The 21,097-nt window shown below is 35.7% G+C and overlaps 1 protein-coding gene across 1 annotated transcript; it reads left to right on the top strand.

Annotated features, from left to right (window-relative positions):
* Nucleotides 1-744: 744 nt before the first annotated feature.
* Nucleotides 745-20,836, top strand: LOC138700460 (endothelin-converting enzyme homolog). The gene is made up of 8 exons (XM_069827072.1): nt 745-957; nt 4,033-4,133; nt 6,244-6,317; nt 7,684-7,732; nt 9,543-9,610; nt 10,038-10,162; nt 14,824-14,988; nt 20,042-20,836. The coding sequence occupies exons 1-8, from the start codon at nt 790-792 to the stop codon at nt 20,213-20,215; spliced, it is 924 nt and encodes a 307-aa protein (XP_069683173.1). The 5' UTR covers nt 745-789; the 3' UTR covers nt 20,216-20,836.
* Nucleotides 20,837-21,097: the final 261 nt, after the last annotated feature.

Below are 21,097 nucleotides of genomic sequence, written 5' to 3' on the forward strand. Positions count from 1 at the left end.
ACTTAATTTTAACTAATGTTCACAAAGCACTATTTACAAATCAGAACTGTCAATTCTCAGTTCACAGTTCGTTTGCCTTGGCTAGTTCTTCTAGCTCAGTCACTCAAGTTCACAGTATCTCGAACCACAGACCTTCAGAGACAGTCCACTGAACCTCGAACTCAGGTCCCCGAACTGCGGTCCACTGCACTCGAACTCAAGTCTTTCAACTGCGTTGCTTCCGCCTAGATCCTCGGACAGTTGCGGACACATACTCAAGTCGAACTCCGGGTTGGCTTCACTGCTACACAAGACTGGCTGGCTTCCTGACCAAAACTGAAAACTCCTCTCGAAGGCTGGTTTTCTTTATTTGCTAGGCAACACTTCGCGAGCCTTCGATCTCTGGTCGTTTCCGTCACTAGACGATTCGGTTTCGAGAATAATCTGTCACGCTGCTGCTCCCCCCTTCACCTCGCGCAGCAGTTTGCTTTCTTCCCCTCTCTGCCGCGGCCGCTCTCTCTCCTCTCCTCTCTCCGCCACAGCACATGCCCCAGGAAGCAGATGCGCGCGCAACCCGCCCGAATCACGGCCGACCTAGCCCTTCCTCCGCCGATCGTGAGATCGAATCTCACGTGTCCGTCACAATATCTATGTATCTCCATTCTGTACAACTGCGCTATCACTGCCAAGTTACGAGATAACCAAGTCTGTTAATATCTCGATTTTCATGATTCATGAAATGTCACATTGCAGGATAATCGATGAAAGGGTTAATAATGGCTAAGTTAAAATGTACTTCAGGTTGAAGAGATGTTGATGGACATTCGAGCGGCTTTCGAATCACTGGTAAAAGAAGCGAAATGGATGGACGATAAAACGAGGAAAGAAGCTCTGCTGAAAGTTGAGGCGATGGGACACATGATCGGCTTCCCCCAAAACTTGCTGAAGCACGGGTATCTTGAAGACCTGTACAGCGAGGTAAGGATCTTCGAAAGCCATGTGTAGTGTGAAAAAAAATAATGAATGATAGATTATGTGGGGCCGTGGATTCCTTGAATTTAGAATATTTATTGCCAAAATGTACACACTGGACTACGGACTGTATTTCTATAGTAAATAAGCGCTAATATCACAAACCACACTTACCTGGACTGTCTGTAGCCATCTTGTTAAAGCGCCTTTTTAAACAGACGCAAAGCCAAGTTAACGTCACTTCCTGTAAAATGTTCTTGAACAATATGGAATGTCTATAACACTGCTATGTCCGGTGTAGCGACGAACACATAAACAAACTGTACACTACCTAACTGGTGCTGCCTCATGCAGCTAAATCACAAACTAACTATACATTATACCCAATATATGACATGTACGGTCTTACTAATAAAAACTCTATATACAGACGTTTAATTGTCTTATACTTATACAATGAGTAGCTCGTTTATAAGTCGTGTGTAAATTTCTTACTAATAATCACTACATACGTCGTGTATAACAGTATAACTGTTACACAGCTACGTCATAGTTTCGTCATTATTTCGTTACGAAAGGTAATAGAATATCTGAGGTTCTCTATTGCATCCAGTAGAGCGCTCTAGTGTGGCGTGTTAAATATCGATAGTACAACTGACTCTAATCGATTACCACACTACATTTTGGTCAAAGAGTACAAGCTAGAGCAATATTATTCTAATAATTCTATGATCTTTGGTTTGTTCTTCTGTGGTTACAAGGTAACCATCATCATAAAATGACAGTCGATACGAACAGCTGTTAGAGGGGCGGCCATTTTTACGCTATATACAACGCTTAAACAAGGGGTTTCGTGTATATAACTACTGCATAGCAATTCCCATTGTATAGTTACAGCCTGTTTATACGTCCATAGCTTATTCACAGTTTATTAGTAACGTTTTCTGTCTCAACTCTGCATAAGTCTCGTATAAAAACTATACACGGTTTATTAGTAAGACTGGTAGTGTAAAAAAATGATTAATGATAGATAACTCACTGCTTTAATTGAAGTAATTAATTATTTATTTAACAAAGAAAGGAACAACACATGTAACCAGTAGGGTTTATGTAGGTGGATAAATGGACTAATAAATAGAAGAATAAATAACTAAATAATTGAATTAATTAGTGCTTTAATTAATTAAACCTCCACGGTGGCTCGGAGCTAGATATCTGGGCTTTTAAGCTATGGAGCCCCACAAGTTCAAGTCCCTGTAGATCTACCCTGAATTTATAACTTATGTTGGATAAGGCCATGGTCCAGGCAACACAGGAGTTTTCTCCATATACTCCGGTTCCCCTGTGACATCCTAACAACCCTCCATCATAATCATAGGATTCATTTCAAGTTTAATGTGCACCCACCACCTGTGGTGCACTCTGGATAGTCCCTGACGAACTAAGTGGTCTACGATTCTCGGTACTAGCGAAATCTATGAGCCGCTCATAGTTTCAGGCCGAATAAGTTAATAATAAATGTTTTCTCTTTTTTTTCAGTGTTGTTTACACTTTATATTTATATTCTTATAGACAACATAATATTCAGAATTTTATTTTATTTTATTGATTTATTAATTAATTATTATTTAAATAGTTTATTGGATTTTTATTGAATCTGATAGCCTGTATGCCTATTAGGTTCACTAATCAGGCGATAGGGCATCATGCAATTTAACATTCTCGTAGCGCATATTGTAAACACATCGATCGAAGACAGTTTTTAACCCATAATGCTTCAAATAGTAACCGACCGCACATTACTGTATATCATGACACTCGATCGGTTGTTTTTATATCAATGAAGATTTCTATTTACAACACCCAGCTTGTAGCCAGTGCATTGCAATTTCCCATTACGGTTTATTTTCTGCACGATTGGCGGAGCCACCAGCGTGGCTCAGTCGGTTAAGGCGCCTGCCTGCCGGTCTGAAGTTGCGCTCGAGCGCGGGTTCGATCCCCGTTTGGGCTGATTAACTGGTTGGGTTTTTTCCTAGGTTTTCCCCAACCGTAAGGTGAATGTCAGGTAATCTATGACGAATCCTCGGCCTCATCTCGCTATCACCAATGTCATCGACGCTAAATAACCTCGTAGTTTATACAGCGTCGTTAAATAACCAACTTAAAAAAACGATTGGTGGCGGTTCAATAATTTCAATAAATTGAAATACGAAATTCTTGTAGACTTTAGCTTCCAAGCCAAAAGAATGGTATGACCTCATATTTAACTATTGGCAAGAAAATGGTAGTATATCAAAGGATAAGAACTTAATTTCGAATAATCGTGTTTTTTTGTTATCAAATTGCAGTTAAATAAATTTTGTATTAATGAAGGTTTTTTTTTAAACAACCATAGTCAGAAAAATGCAAATTTGAGATATTACCACATTCTAGTATATACATTCACGAAGCTTGAGTTGTGAGGGTGCTAGGAACAATAGACTGTGCTATTTCGCATTCTCTGTAATGAGGCGATATTAGCGATCCTAGTGGTTAGCAACTACCTATGAATGCATATGCATATTTACTATGTATGTACGCGGCAAAAGCCACCTCATAGAAAAATAATTTAGCACGTGAATTGTTGTATTAGTTACGGAGTCATCTTTAGGTGCAGAAGTAACCCCATGGAAGAGACGTAAGCAACGAGAAGAGAAGAAACAGAATATAATAAAAAAAAAGGAAGTTAAAGGAGAGGCACACTTCAGCCATAACAGAGTATTTTTCTCAAAACAACCATTGTCCACAGATATCTACATTTACACGTGTATTTCTATGAGGCAATTTAAGTTATAAATGTACTTAAGCTGTCCCATTTTTCTACAATACCTCAAGAAATGGCATGGTGAATTTCAAACTTGAAGTGTCAACAACACCCATGTCAGATAGTTCTTTGTTTCTTCTAAAAATGTATGTTTTTGGGCTATGATTGTTTTTCCAAAAAAATTCCTTCAAATGTTTTAGACAATTATATTAATCAATCCAATATTGAACATTTGTATATGTTTGTTTAAGTGCTTAAAATATATTATTTTCTTGCAGCTTAAAGTAGAAAAGGGAATGTTCTTGAAAAGTGTGGTGAATATTCACACGGTAAATGCGAACAAAGCATTGAAATCTCTCACTTCGCCCCAGCAACGCAGGTCTGTATCCATATGCAAGAATGAAGCAATTCTTAAGGGAACCAGGTAGTGATTATGGGTCAAAAATCCGATTTTTTATTTTGTGTCCTAACATAAAGTACAAAACTGCTTTTTAAAGCAATATAAATATTGTGGAGGTTATTTCTGCAGATAAGCCTTTTAAACGACCTCTTTAAATTTGGCGGTGCATGTAATTTATACATTCTTCTTTTTTTTAAATACACTTTTCCATAAGTTGACATTTTTCAAACTTATGTGCATTTTTCTCTGAGATTACTGAATCAATTGACATGAAATGTTTACACCGTTTTGTGCAGTCTGTGTTCTACATAGTAGACCTACGGGTTTAAGAATATCGCACACATAACACGAGAAAAAAAAATATATGCATTGAAAAAATTGTGAAAAATTTTAAACAAAGTTCAATATTTTTTCTGTTTCACTAGGGGTGAAATATTTAACTAAATTTTACTTTGGAATTTACAATACACATTACTAGACAACTTTAAACAAATACAAGGTATATGAGTGTAGATTGTAGCAAGTAATGTGCACCTGAAGAATGAGGTACACTTAGCAAAGTGGGAAAACAGGTTATCAGTTAAGGCCTTTCTTTTGCACTTGTATACGTAACAAATTAGTTGTCTTTTATACCACTGAATTCAGAATGATTGATTGTATAAGCCTGGAAATTTTTATTCCATTCTGAGCACTAGAAGCCTAGAAATATTGAGCTAAACTTTTGTATTGAAATTTTTTTATCGCACAGTATCACTACCCAGTTCCCTTAATACAGGGACATCATTTTATTTTTACAAACATTTTTAATATTAACCTGTCTCTATCTTTGGATTAAAGATCTAGAACCGGAAACACCGCTTGCATCCCCTTCCAAGAATGGAGTTCGATGATACTGGCGTAAAATACAAATCACTTTACTAGGCATAGGAGGGAAGAAAAGTAGTTCATCCATTTATATAAACTAGGATATATCGCGATTTTGAGTTTGATAATTTTCATTAGGTTTTTGTTTAATCAAAATACAGTACTGTATTAACACGTAGTGCTTTTCTCACGAATTGAGCTATTCATTCCGACTTATTAATTATGCAGTGTATATTGTAGGGCTACTGTTACAGCACATTAGCATACAATATAGAGAATGAAGTTAAATTGAAAAATAATCATAATATGGATATTTAAACACATTTTTGAAAATGGTGGCCGTTCATTTCGATACAGGCTTCAGTTCTTTTGTGCATATTATCGCACTATAGACTATTGTACCTAATTCCAATTACCAGTTTCGTCCTTCGTACTAGTAACTCATGTTGAAATAATTCTGTACCTACTCTATAAAAGAGTACCTTACGTACTGTAAAGTGAATCTTCACTTCTGCCCTATCCGAAAAGATAAAATTACGCAGAAATGCTATCTACTGTCCGTCCAATTGGTTTTGTCGCAGGGTCGTATAAAGGGGGGGGGGGAATCACGTGACAATTAATTACTTAACGAGGCCCTTTTATTTATGTTATTTTAAACAGTTGTATAATATTACATAGACGTCCAATTCCTAACAGAAATTAATGTGTTCAGAAAAGAGCTAAGACAGCCCAGCTACTAGACTTCAAAGAGGGGCGAACAGAAGCAGGTGGGGGAAACCGGGATGCGACGTAGGCAAACGGACGACAATACCTGTGAGAAAATATGATTCAATATTGAAAGCTCTTTCGTCACTGGAAAACGCGAACATATTTCTGGAACGTACTATACTCACTAACTCAGTACTGCATACGTGGCCTCGGTTCTGTGTGGAGAACGATTGGAAGTTTACTAGTAGATGGGGTGGGAGTGAAGTACATTAAAAAACTCAGGTACAATAAAAACTGAAGTAAAAATAAAATGATGTCTCTGTATGATTTCGCTAGAAATCTTTGAGATATTTATGAAGAAATAAGACAATGTTTATGTTGTATTAATGTATTTCAATTTTATTTGACATTTTCTTCTATCTTCCAATAATATATAATCGTATCTGAATGCATCTATAATAAAAATGTTCTTAAATTAGCGTTTAATTTTATTTAGTATTTTCTTTCACTGTTTCAGACATAATATTTCTTCAGAACTGCCAGACCCATTCGTCGTTAATGCATACAACGTTATTACACACAATTTTATTGGTGAGTAATAGCGCCAAGTTACAACAGGAATCCACAGTACTCCTCTTCGTTTCATAAAATGTTTAAAAGTGTTTTGGAAGATATATGAATTTACTGATCAGAGCGCTGCATTGGAGTTAAATTGCTCGCTTGATCTCGGTCGAATGTCGCACGCTCGAGTGAGATAAGATCGGTCGTGATACGCTCGTAATAAATAGAAGCACAGTACAAGGTCATCTCACCGACATGTCTTATCTTGTGTGGAAGGCGACAGATAAGATGCACATATGTTTTGCTCACACGGTAAAAATAAGGCTTTATTTTCTGCGTTTATGACAAACGTTTAATGGAACAGTCAATGGAACGTACAAAACAGGAACATGAAGTTATAAATAAAATAGTATGAAAAACTTCGATATACAGTTATTATTGCTAATTAATAATTATTCAATATTTGATGAACCACATATATAATATGATGGGTCCATACATAGTGTTCCGCCTATATACTGCGATAATGTAGAAACATTTTACAAAATATTATTGATATAGCAGTAGATTAATAATATTAGTACAGAGATAACGTCACAGAAAATATAATAAAACGAATAATCATGCTGCACAACTCTTACAGACGCAAAGATTGATACACTATTAGAGATTATTATTATTATTATTATTATTATTATTATTATTATTATTATTATTGTTATTATTATTATTATTATTATTATTATTATTACTAGAAATCTTGATACAGTTCTTGCATTATCGTGATTGTGTTCTCCGTTTATAATAATTACATTTACATCCAATAACATCTATCAGATGTGGCAAAAACAAAATCACTCCTGTGTGGGGGGGGGGGAACATTTACCTAGAACATTTTTAGCAAGTTTTGTAGTTGTACTATGGAGAGGTCAGTTAAACACTGCAAAGTTTTGAAATGATAAACATCTATGATGTTACTACACAGTTCATCACTGTAACAAGAACGAATGTCTAACGCTCGGCTTATACCGTTCGAGGATTTATCGCTCGCGACAATTTTACCCATCATGCATGTGCGCTACCTATCCGATTATGCTATGAACTACTTGGCGCTCGAGCGAAAACGTCCGGTGCAAACCTCTGGTACTGATGATCTCGTGACAGGGAATCAAAACTCCTGTTTAATTTGCGTTAAAAACTGGTCAGTAAATAAATTTCCAGCCGAATAAATAAAGAACTTTCAACATTTGCTATAGAGATTAGTAATCTCCCAAAGATATTCTACATTTGAGGTACAGCAAATTGTGGCTAGCATCATTCGTTTTGAAATAAAAAAAATAAAGAAATGTGTTCTATATAAATCACTCTGTATAAATCATTTTCTCTTCTATTACAGTAATACCCTCTGGAATTCTGCGTGTTCCACTTTATGGATTGGGTCTTGAGTAAGCACATTGTGATATATTTATGAATTATTCATTTATAATGCACAATAATAATTACAAAATAAATCAAAAAAGGCGAAATAAGTGAAGGACCTAGAATACAATGTCTATATAATAATTTTATTCCAAAATAATTATAATTCCATTTTAAACTTCAATATTTGTATAACGAGCGGAAAGCAAAAAACACAGTACTATAGGTAATTCTAATGTAAGTTAATTACAAAATTTACCACCAAACTAAGGAAGTGATCAGAATATACAGGGTGTAACGAAACAATTCGGAAAAATTTCAGGTAATAGATTCATCATATTTATAGAAGAAAAATGGTTACATCAACATGAGTCCGGAAATACTTGGTTTCTGAGTAGGGCTTGCAAGTATGATCATAGTCCACTCCAGTACGTTTGTTTGCTGTAATTATTCTGATACATACAGGATGATTCACGAGGAAAGGTAAAAAAATTTAGGATACCATATGTTAGACCATTTTGAGTGAAAAAGTTCATATGAACATAGGTCCGTTTTCGAACGATGGCGGAGCTAGATGCATTTTTTTGGTAAAACGTCTCGCCCCAATGTGAATCAGACGTTACCATATGCTGCTGACGTGAGACAAGGTAAAGGAAGCAATGAATGACGTAACATTGGAATCTGCATTGTGAACGATGCAGATAAGAGGAAGAAACCGGGTGGTGGGGCATTACAAATGTCCAATCGCCTGCCCTTGTCTGATGTAATGACACAGAACCCGTAGATAACACAAATAGCCTACACTATCATCAATTCACAGCAGTCTAGTCAGCTACCTACAGTACAGTAGTTATACAGGTACAGTTATCGGAAATGTTAAGTTGTGTTTTTCAAGATGCCTTATGAATTTTCGACTACAGAATACGCCGATATTGTGTATGTTTATGGTTTGTGTGATGGAAGTTCCTTGCGTGCCGTCGCTGAATATGAAGGACGATTTCCGAACAGAAGGGTACCATATCGAAGAGTACTTACTGTCTGTGGGGTTGGATGAAAGACTTGGTATAGCAAAGGAATGGAGAAACGAGAGAGGCGCTAATCGACCGTAATTTGGATGCGGCATAGAGAACAGTTACGTACAACTCTCCCAAGCGATGAGCGCGATTCACGCCCGAGCGCAACAGTGCATTGAAGCAGAAGGAGGTACCTTTGAAAATGTGCGAAAACATCGACCCCGACGTCTAGAATATTAGGTATGTATACATACATGAATATAAACTTTAAATTTGCCCGTTATCTGTCTCTAAATGCGAACATACATGAATATAAACTTTAAATTTGCCCGTTATCTGTCTCTAAATGCGAGTTAGTAAAATGTAATCTCAGAAGTTTTTGTGAAATCAAAGAGCCATATCTCCGTAACCGTTCGAAAACGGACCAGTATTCATATGAACTTTTTGATTCAGAATGACTTCAGAATTCACATCCTAAATTGTTTACCTTTCCTCGTGAATCACTCTGTATATGATATTATATTTGGATCTCGGCTAGACGACAAGCTGCAGCTTGTATTTAAATAAGACATGCACATTTTAAACAGTTCCTCTTAAGAAATGGAAACAGAATGCATCAAAATAATTCCAGCAAACTAGAGCGCACTCATACTTGCAAGCCCTGCTGGGAACCAAGCATTGCAGGACCCATGTTAATACAACCATTTTTTCTCCTACGTATATGTATGAGGAATCCATGTCTGAAGTTATGTCCACGTTTTTTCGTTACACCCTGTAGAGAGAGCTAATATCGGTGTTGATTGCTTAGTTTTCTCTTTTGCAGGGCATTGAATTATGGGGCCATTGGCTTCGTATTGGCCCACGAACTGACTCATTCCTTCGATAATAAAGGTTGGTTGTACACAGTACTCAAAATGGACAGGTAGAAGTTCTGGTATATATTTTTATGCAACTAGTGGGATATGTGCATCATTACCGATCGAATCTGTTTTGCAGGAACGAGGCGTAAGCCGGGTTCTGTAATGACATGAGAACGATAATTATGCTCATCCCACTAGTTGCATACAGTATTTTATCCGGTTTTATTTAATAGTGCGTTTAACGCGTTCATAATACGATCGTTGACTGAGTGCGATAATGAATGTCATTACAACACTCGGTGTGGTAATGAATGTTATTACTATGGTGATATGGCTATGGATAAGTACCCATTATCAAACCAACGCGGATAAATAACTATTATGCAATCCTAGCATTAAAACACGCTTGTTATGACGCTATAAAGACAGGTGTAATAAAAATTTCTGCTTCTGTGCAGGACGAACATTCGACAAAGAGGGGGAACAGAAAAACTGGTGGACGCAGAACACTACGATAGAGTTCAACAAGCGAGCCGATTGCTTCAAGAAGCAGTACGGCAGCTACAAAGTACAAGACCGCCATGTAAGAAGACCTTATGCTTCTTATATTAAAACTAATTTATTATATTGTAAATTTTATTAGTAACAACAATGTAATTTATTCCTCACAACAATAATTCCTTTCTACAATTCGCCTTAAACGCTCTCGTCAACAATTGGATTTTCACTCAACACAGTATTCGTTATAGCACTCCACCGACGACAATGACAATTTACTTGGACTATTACGCACAACAATGAACTGTTAATCTTAACTAATATTTACAAAGCACTATTTACAAATCAGAACTACCAGTTCTCAGTTCACAGTTCTTCTATCTCAGTCACTCGAGTTCACAGTATCTCGAACCACAGACCTTCAGAGACAGTTCACTGTACTCGAACTCGGGTCCCTCCAACTGCGGTCCACTGCACTCGAACTCAGGTCCCTCCAACTGCGGTCCACTGCACTCGAACTCAGGCCTTCGGCTGCTGACGCAGTTGCGGACGCACACTCGAGTCGAACTCCGGTACACAAGACTGGCTTCCTTGCTGTGGCTTTCTCACTGACTGAATAACTGAAAACTGCTGTCGTTCCTTCGCGTCCTTAATTTATAACCACAGCGACGTAGCCTCGAAAGTTCCACGCGTCTCTAGAGATGGCACTCCAGAAAAATCCAGAGCCCTCTCCTCTCTACCAGCACCAGATGCGCGCGCACTCTCGTCGCGTTGACGTAATACATCCCCTCTCTTCTTCTCCGCCGCGCGCCGTCCTGTGCTCCGCGCGATCTTCTCTCTTGCGGGACGCTGGTCGTGAGTTCGAATCTCACGTCGCTGTCACAATATTTTAACATTTTTAACGTCGGCGATCGAGATCCTCAGATCCGATATTCGTCATTCTCGGTAGACTAGTGATGACAGAAATTTCGCTCTAGACCCATCTCTGCAGAGAATGCTCCATTGACTGAGGAAGTATAAAGGGGCGAATCCCTTGCATTTAATGTACTGTAGGCCTACTGCGTGTATAAAATTCCTTTTTTTTTTTAAACGACGTTTAATAAACGCAAAATTCATTGTCGAGGCTTTTGCTTTCAATCCATGGTAATTAAAACATAATAAATGATTGAGGAAACATCTGTTAAGAAAGAGGTGACAAGAAATTTATTAGTACACATTCTTCCGTCCACAATAATAAATATGAGCCAGAATATTTGACAGAATATCATATTTAAATTATATTCGAGAATTGCAAAGTCGAAATTATATTGTTTAATCGTAACTGTCAGTAATTTCGCCTTATTTAATTGTGTCAATTTAGTGTTTTTTTTTTTTTTTTTTTGCTGTTATTTATAATTGCTTTAACATCTCTGGTCATATCGCGAGTTAATTTTTCTAGGTGAAATCCGAAGGCCTGTGTACTATTGTTGAGACTGGTTCTATTGTTGTGAACCAAATGGCGTCTGTAGATGTATTACCGATTTGTTATGAATATGATTTTGGTGGTGAATGAAGCCGGTGATATTCAGGGATGTTGTGTCTCCCGAATTTCCTGACATTTGCCTTATGGTTGAGAGAAAACCCTCAACCAGGAAATTTAACCCGACCGGGAATTGAATTCGGGCCCTCTGCGTAAGAGACCAGCTGGCCCCTACACCTGTTTCTATCTTCTTAAAATTCGTAACCATTTTGTCTTTTTTATAAGCTGGTCTTCCCGGATTCGATTCCTGATCAGGTCGTGATGAAATTTGTAGTGCATAAAGCAGTCGTTGCAGAGAGTTTTTCTCAGGGTACTTCCTTTTCCCTCTGTCATCCTATTAACACACTCCACTTTCCCTTTATTTAATTTATATCTGCAGTAGGTTAGGTTAGGTTAGGTTAGGTTAGGTTAGGTTAGGTTAGGTTAGGTTAGGTTAGGTTAGGTTAGGTTAGGTTAGGTTAAGTCTTGAGAGTAATATAGGTTTCCGACGCTAATGGACTCAAGTCACTGGAGGTTATCAGGCTACTCGTCTGCGAATGGGACCTGGCTCTATCAGGGCTTAGGCAGGATTGCCAACCTGTCAGCTTTGAATTTACAAAAGCCACCCAGCTGTCGGACTTGGACAGTTATCACAGGTTCAGGGCGCACAATGCACCGAAGCAAATATAAATGCTTGAATCTGTCCAGTTTCGCCCTGCAAAATCCAAGTTAAAGCTTTTAAAATTCACTCGTTTGATTTAAATGTGTATTATTGTTGTTGTTATTATTATTATTATTATTATTATTATTATTATTATTATTATTATTATTATTATTACTAATATTAACATTTTCATTATCACTATTATTATCAATATAATAATAATAATAATAATAATAATAATAATTATTATTATTATTATTATTATTATTATTATTATTATCATCAATATTATTATTAACACTTTGAATCTTGCGTACATTACTTTTAACACTTGAATATAATTAATTGATTAACTAGTGGACTTACTCGTATTAATTATGTAAGATTTATGCGGCTTACAGCTGTTTCAGTGCTTCACGCACCATCCTCAGAGCCTATTAAACACACTAAAACACAAATTCTCAACACACAAATTAATTTCAGTACACACACACTATTTCACTCCACTCTTGAACACCTTTCAGCAATCAAACACACCCACATAACAGGCAGAGAAGTTCGAGATGACGCCGTGATCTAGTAGGCTCTGAGGATGGTGCGTGAAGCACTGAAACAGCTGTAAGCCGCACAAATCTTACATAATTAACACAAGTAAGTCCACTAGTTAATCAATTAATTATTATTAACGTTTTCATTATCACTATTATTATCGGTATTATCATCATTATTATTATTGTTATTATTAACATTATCATTATCACTATTATTATTAGTATTATCATTATTATTAACATTGTCATTATCACTAGTATTATCAGTATTATTATTAGTATTATTATTATTATTATTATTATTATCAATATTATTATTAACATTGTCATTATCACTCTTATTATCAGTATTATAATAATTATTATTATCAATATTATTATTATTAACATTGTCATTATCACTATTATTATCAGTATTATCATTATTATTATCAATATCATTATTAACATTATCATTATCACTATTATTATCAGTATTATCAATATTATTATCAGTATTATCATTATTATTATCAATATTATTATTAACATTTCCATTATCACTATTATTATCAGTATTATAATAATTATTATTATCAATATTATTATTATTAACATTTTGGTTATCACTATTATTATCAGTATTATCATTATTATTATCAATATTATTATTATTAACATTATCATTATCACTATTATTATCAGTATTATCAATATTATTATTAATATTATTATTACCAATATTATTAACATTGTCATTATCACTATTATTATCAGTATTATCATTATTATTATTATTATCAATATTATTATTAACATTGTCATTATCACTATTATTATCAGTATTATCATTATTATTATCAATATCATTATTAACATTTTCAATATCACTATTATTATCAATATTATAATAATTATTATTATCAATATTATTATTAACATTTTGGTTATCACTATTATTGTCAGTATTATCATTATTATTATCAGTATTATTATTAACATTATCATTATCATTATTATTATCAGTATTATCAGTATTATTATCAGTATTATCATTATTATTATCAATATTATTATTAACATTTTCATTATCACTATTATTATCAGTATTATAATAATAATTATTATTATCAATATTATTATTATTAACATTTTGGTTATCACTATTATTATCATTATTATTATCAGTATTATCATTATTAATATCAATATTATTATTATTAACATTATCATTATCACTATTATTATCAGTATTATCATTATTATTATTATCAATATTATTATTAACATCATTATCACTATTATTATCAGTATTATCATTATTATTATCAGTATTATCATTATTATTATCAATATTATTATTATTAACATTATCATTATCACTATTATTATCAGTATTATCATTATTATTATCAATATCATTATTAACATTATCATTATCACTATTATTATCAGTATTATCACTGTTATTATCAGTATTATCATTATTATTATCAATATTATTATTAACATTTTCATTATCACTATTATTATCAATATTATAATAATTATTATTATCAATATTATTATTATTAACATTTTGGTTATCACTATTATTATCAGTATTATCAATATTATTATTAACATTATCATTATCACTATTATTATCAGTAGTATCAATATTATTATTAATATTGTCATTATCATTATTATCATTATCATTATTATTAGGCCTACTATTATCATTATGCATTCGTCGGGTTATTTTTTATTTCAAACTAATGATGACAATTCATCACTGAATGAGAGTCCCTACCCTATATCACTGTTCTGAACGTAAATGAAAAGAAATTGTTAATGTAAACTGCATCAGAGCTTCTGCTTTCGAGTAACTGTCCCTTTCCAGACTTCCAACCCAACCACCTTCCCGTAAGGCATGTGACTTCATTGGTCATTAATAAATAACTGTTGTTTGGTAGCTGAAAAGGACACGAAATTTAGTCTTGAGTATTTAGCAAGTATTCACGTAGCTACAATAAGGTTAAATCTGTTTTTTCCTGTATTTTCCTTTCAAGATAAATGGAAGAGCGACTCTGGGAGAAAATATTGCAGATAATGGAGGTCTCAGGGAATCTATCCGTGCCTACAGAAATTACGTCAACAGAAACGGCAAGGAACAGAAGCTTCCAGGGTTGGAACATTTGTCGCATGAGCAGCTGCTGTACCTCTCATTTGCGAACGTGAGTACTCATAAACGTACTTTTTTACTTATCACATCGTTACCCAATACCATGGGTGAGCAACTCGTGCTCTCAAAGTGTCAACACAATCTCAGTGCAGGTAGAACGGACTCTGTACTAGCTAAACTGTCTGTGTGCGGTTCTTTGAAGACGCAAGTTCGCTTGCGTCTGCAGTAAGTGGCGGCTCGTTTTAAGTGAAAAACAATATAATTCCCAGATCATTTCCCTTTAGTGATGAGTCGAAAGAGAATTTTTTTTAAGAAGAGAGATAAAGCTTGTATTATGTTCTGTTACACTTTCTTACGCATGACTTTTGTTACAAATAAACAGTGAAGGTTTTAGTAAAGAAATACTGTCTGCATCTGCTTTAGAACAGCTAAAGGTAAAAATGAGATATCAACAAGGTGAGACTGATATCAAATATCGTTAGCACGTTGTGCGTGCGAGTTACAGAATTGCACGACATAAAATCGACTAGCTAAGAACATTTATGGATAAATTTTAAATGTGGTAGTATCATGCAGAACATAGATAACTTCACTTTCTGTGACTATAAACTATCTTGAAGAGTGATAAGAAAATCTTCTTATCAAATATAAGACCCTACTTCAAGACCTACAGCAGAATTCACTGCTAAGTTTGGAGAAACAGTGACAATTGACAAGGAATCGAGATTTTTATGAAATCCTTTTGGCTTACAGCCGATAGAAAATCCTGAAAATGTATAGCTTGAATTGATAAATCTACAGAACAACACGCCACTCAGATTCAGGAATCGAACTGTTCGTAATGTTGCCTAAGTAGAATTTCCAAATATACTCTTTGCTTCTATATATACTGTATGTGCTTGAGGCAGAGTTTAATACAAGAAAAAAGGTAAAAGCTCTCAAAATACAGAAAGAGCTCAGAAGTAAGCTTATTTCATCTGCGGTGACATGTAAAAAATACTTCCTTGAATATGTTGTTTGCGAATACAGACTATTACCTTTCTGAGAACAGAGGAATACTCTTTAATGTAAATTCTAGCGTTCTACGTTTCATATAAGACATGTAATAAGAAATATTAACAAATAGTGTAATAAATTTTACAGCTATATTTGTTGTATCGTGAATAGGTTATATTCAATAATTTCGAGGGAAAAATTGTTCCGGAGCCGGGTATCGAACCCGGGACCTTTGTTTAACGTACCAACGCTCTACCACTGAGCTACTCGGGAACTCTAACCGACACCGATCCAATTTTTCCCTCTATATCCACAGACCTCAAAGTGGGCTGACAACCGTCAAGCAACCAACTTCGAGTGCACACTAACTCCGTGTGACTTAAATTGTGGTTTTCTGTTAACGAACAGTGACGTGTATTATGCAAATCAAGATTTCAGGTATAACTCCCTGTAAAGTTGATTTGAATAATTTCGAGGGAAAAATTGTTCCGGAGCCGGGTATCGAACCCGGGACCTTTGGTTTAACGTACCAACGCTCTACCACTGAGCTACTCGGGAACTCTAACCGACACCGATCCAATTTTTCCCTCTATATCCACAGACCTCAAAGTGGGCTGACAATTTTTCCCTCGAAATTATTCAAATCAACTTTACAGGGAGTTATACCTGAAATCTTGATTTGCAGGTTATATTCAGTTTGTGTTTCCAGTACTAAACTAATTTACAAAGATAGAACATAATATAATTTTGTTATGTGTTCAGGTATAGTCTGTCTAAAATTACTATAATTATTGTATCATGCGTCATTCTGAAATTCAAATCATGGAGTAGATATCACGACCACCTGCATGAGCCGCCAGAGCGCACCGTGGCAGTGAACTGCTTTTGCAGCGAAACTACAAACAACTTGTAACTGCTGCGGCTGGCTCCGTCCAATGGCCAATACTAACCGCAAAAGCTCGGAACGAATCCCCCGCATATGGTAGCGTCGTTACGTATGAATCAGCCGCCGTGAGTGCGATTAGGAGTCTAGCCCTGGCTGATTCACTCTGTAGATCGGACAGTCAGATGCATATTAACTTCAGAACGCGACACAGGAGGACACCACCCTCTCTGCCAGCCATATGAAGTGTATGGCAACTTCATGCTGACTGGCAGTGTGGATATGAAGCATCATATAGATCGGACTGGCCTATATTTCCGTCGTTCACCACAGAAGTCTAAGCTGAGGCCACACAGGGCGCTACACTTTGTACGCAATGTTTGCCTTGTACGCTTGGTTCGCTATATCCGGTGGCCACACTGAAAGCTATGTTTTTTACGAAACTCTTCTGTCTACCAGTTGCAGCTAAGAGACAAAGAAACATCTCCCGCTCAATTAAAACATTTTATGTCATAGCTTCTATGATAGTCAATCGCGCTGTAATTTTTATGCTTGATAGGTTAGTGTCTAAAGAAAGCAGATAAAATAATTCAATATCAAAATCTTTTTTAAAAAAGCCAGGAAAACAAATACTGATTTCGAAGTGATCTGTTCAAAATAGACATTACAACTTACAAATGACTTTTAAGGAATCTGCAGGTTCATTGCCGCCCTCACATAAGCCCGTCATCGGTCCCTATCCTGCGCAAGATTAATCCAGTCTCTATCATCATACCCCACCTCCCTCAAATTCATTTTAATATTATCCTCCAATCTACGTCTCGGCCTCCCCAAAGGTCTTTTCCCCTCCGGTCTCCCAACTAACACTCTATATGCATTTCTAGATTCGCCCATACGTGCTACATGCCCTGCCCCTCTCAAACGTCTGGATTTAATGTTCCTAATTATGTAGGGTGAATAATACAATGCGTGCAGTTCTGTGTTGTGTAACTTTCTCAATTGTCCTGTAACTTCATCCCTGTTAGCCTCAAATATTTTCCTAAGAACCTCATTCTCAAACACCCTTAAACTCTGTTCCTCTCTCAAAGTGGGAGTCCAAGTTTCACAACCATACAGAACAACCGGTAATATAACTGTTTTATAAATTCTAACTTTCAGATTTTTTGACAGCAGACTGGATGACAAAAGCTTCTCAACCGAATAATAACACGCATTTCCCATATTTATTCTGCGTTCAATTTCCTCCCGATTGCCATTTATATATTTTGTTACTGTTGCTCCAAGATATATGTGAATTTTCCCACCTCTTCGAAGGATAACTCCAATTTTTTATTTCCATTTCGTACAATATTCTGGTCATGAGACATAATCACATACTTTGTCTTTTCGGGATTTACTTCCAAACCTATCGCTTTACTTCCTTCCAGTAAAATTTCCGTGTTTTCCCTAATCGTTTGTGTATTTTCTCCTAACATATTCACGTCATCCGCATAGACAAGAAGCTGATGTAACCCGTTCAGTTCCAAACCCTCTCTGTTATCTTGAACTTTTCTAATCGCATATTCTAGAGCGAAATTAAAAAGCAAATGTGACATTGCATATCCTTGTTTTAGCCCGCAGTGAATTGGAAAAGCATCAGATAGAAACTGACCTATACGGACTCTGCTGTATGTTTCACTGAGACACGCTTTAATTAATCGAACTAGTTTCTTGGGAATACCAAATTCAATAAGAATATCATATAATACTTCTCTCTTAACCAAGTCATATGCCTTTTACATTTACACCTTCAAAACTTGGTGAGCAGTAAAGTTTTTTTATTTTTCACTTTAGATGGGAATCAAAGCGAATGAAATGTTTTACTTTTAAAAGTTGTCGCAACTCAGAATCTTTACTGGTTTCCGACTAACAGAGAGTTAAACAAACGAGTGTTTTTGCTACGTTTGCGATGTACTTCACTACTTGTGCTAGTGATAGTTCCATTATTAGAAAATTTCGTAGTTGCAACACACTTGTTTTTATTTTTACTCCATTTTGAATTTTTCGTACACTACTTTTAACACTTGAATATATTTAATTAATTAACTAGTGGACTAACTCGTGTTAATTATGTAAGTTTGTGCGGCTTACATCTGTTTTGGTGCTTCACACACCATCGTCAGAGCCTACTAGATCTAGGCGTCATCTCGAACTTCTTTACCTGTTATGCGGGTGCGTTTGATTGTTGAAAGGTGTTGAAAAATGGAGTCAAATAGTGTGTGTGTACTGAAATTGATCTGTGTGTTGAGAATTTGATCGGGGTGTGTTTTAGTGTGTTTGTATATTTCGTATTGTTCTAGCGTGTTGAGTTTTTGGTTCTTGGGTTGTATGTGTAGGATTTCCATGTCCGTATTTATGTTATTGTATGTGTGGTTAGCATTGGTTATGTAATCGGCGTATGTAGATGTATTGTGCCCTCTGGCTATAGCTTTAATGTGTTCCTTGTAGCGTGTTTGGAATGATCTGCCTGTCTGTCCAATGTAGAACTTATCGCAACTATTACATGTGAGTTTGTATACGAAGCACACATAAGATCTCATCTTCATTCAGAAATCAGAAATACAACATAACATACAGAACAGAAAACACACTACAAAGACATCTCAACGCACAAAAAAAACACAAACAAATAAATACGACCACACAGGTGTATACAAACTCGCATGTAATAGTTGCGATAAGTTCTACATAGGACAGACAGGCAGATCATTCCAAACACGCTACAAAGAACACATTAAAGCAATAACCAGAGGACACAATACATCTACATACGCCGATCACATAACCAATGCTAACCATACATACAATAACATAAATGCGGACATGGAAATCCTACACATACAACCCAAAAACCAAAAACTCAACACATGAGAACAATATGAAATATACAGACACACTGAAATACACCCCGATCAAATTCTCAACACACAGATCAGTTTCAGTACACACACACTATTTGACTCCACTTTTCAACACATTTCAACAATCGAACGCACCCACATAACAGGCAGAGAAGTTCGAGATGACGCCGAGATCTAGTAGGCTCTGAGGATGGTGTGTGAAGCTCCGAAACAGCTGTAAGCAGCACAAACTTACATAATTAACACGAGTAAGTCCACTAGTTGATTAATTAAATTTTATTTTCAGTTCTAATGCAGTTTTCGTTGTGCCCGATCCCTTGTTACAGGTGTGGTGCCAGTCAACGACCAAGCAAGCTGATATCCTGCTCCTGCAAGACGTACACAGTCCCGCCAAGTACCGCGTCATCGGCACCTTGTCCAACATGGAGGACTTCTCAGAGGCCTGGAGCTGCCCTGCAGGAAGCAACATGAATCCCAAAGAGAAATGTGTTCTGTGGTAGACTGGTCCAGTAAACACTTGATTTCAATTATTATTATGACGAAAAATACTTACAGAGTGAAGATGGAACTGTACGATTTGTGGCCAGTATATTCAGTGACATTCACAACCTAGTTTACATTTTTGTTAGCTGCCAATACCGATTTTTTTATATTAGGTTGATATGTAAGTTTGTAGCATCTTTGTTTGCCATCGCAACCCTGCGGTGTTTCTGGGAGATGATTTATCGTTTATCATGTTTCATTTGTTATTTGAAATGTTATGCTTATAAATAGCCTTAAATTTTGCGGATTTGAAGAAAGTTTGTGCTATTTGTGGGCTAAAGAAGATGAAATGTCAAATGAAAAAAAAAACTAACATTTCCGAAATATTCTTCTGTTCGCATTTAATTTTTCTCTTTGTATTTTAATTATTCCTTTTGTTCTTATATAAATGTGTTAACCTGCATCATACTCTGTTCATTTCTCAGTGTTTCTTTTGTTTATTCCTCAGTATTTGTTTATTTGACTATGTATGTTTATTTGCTTATAATTATTTCTTTATTTGTGCCAAGTTTATTTGTTTGTGCATGTGTGTGTGTGTGTGTGCGTGTGTATATTATCGAACCTGAGGTTGTCATATCCAGGCCTTGTACACTGGTTTCTGACAAATATTATTATTATTATTATTATTATTATTATTATTATTATTATTATTAAGCAGCAAAGGCAGCGGAGGCGACTCGAAATATTTGTGCCTTGCACGAGAAGAATGCCATCGCAGAAAGCACTGCAAAAAAAATAGTTCTGTTGTTTCAAACAGGGCCGCTGTGACACGAGTGATTTGTCACGTTCAGGAAGACCATCAGGCTTTGACGAAGAACTTTTGAATGCTTTAATCCACG

This window comes from Periplaneta americana, chromosome 5, assembly GCF_040183065.1.
Source record: "Periplaneta americana isolate PAMFEO1 chromosome 5, P.americana_PAMFEO1_priV1, whole genome shotgun sequence".
Taxonomy (NCBI): Eukaryota; Metazoa; Arthropoda; class Insecta; order Blattodea; family Blattidae; genus Periplaneta; species Periplaneta americana.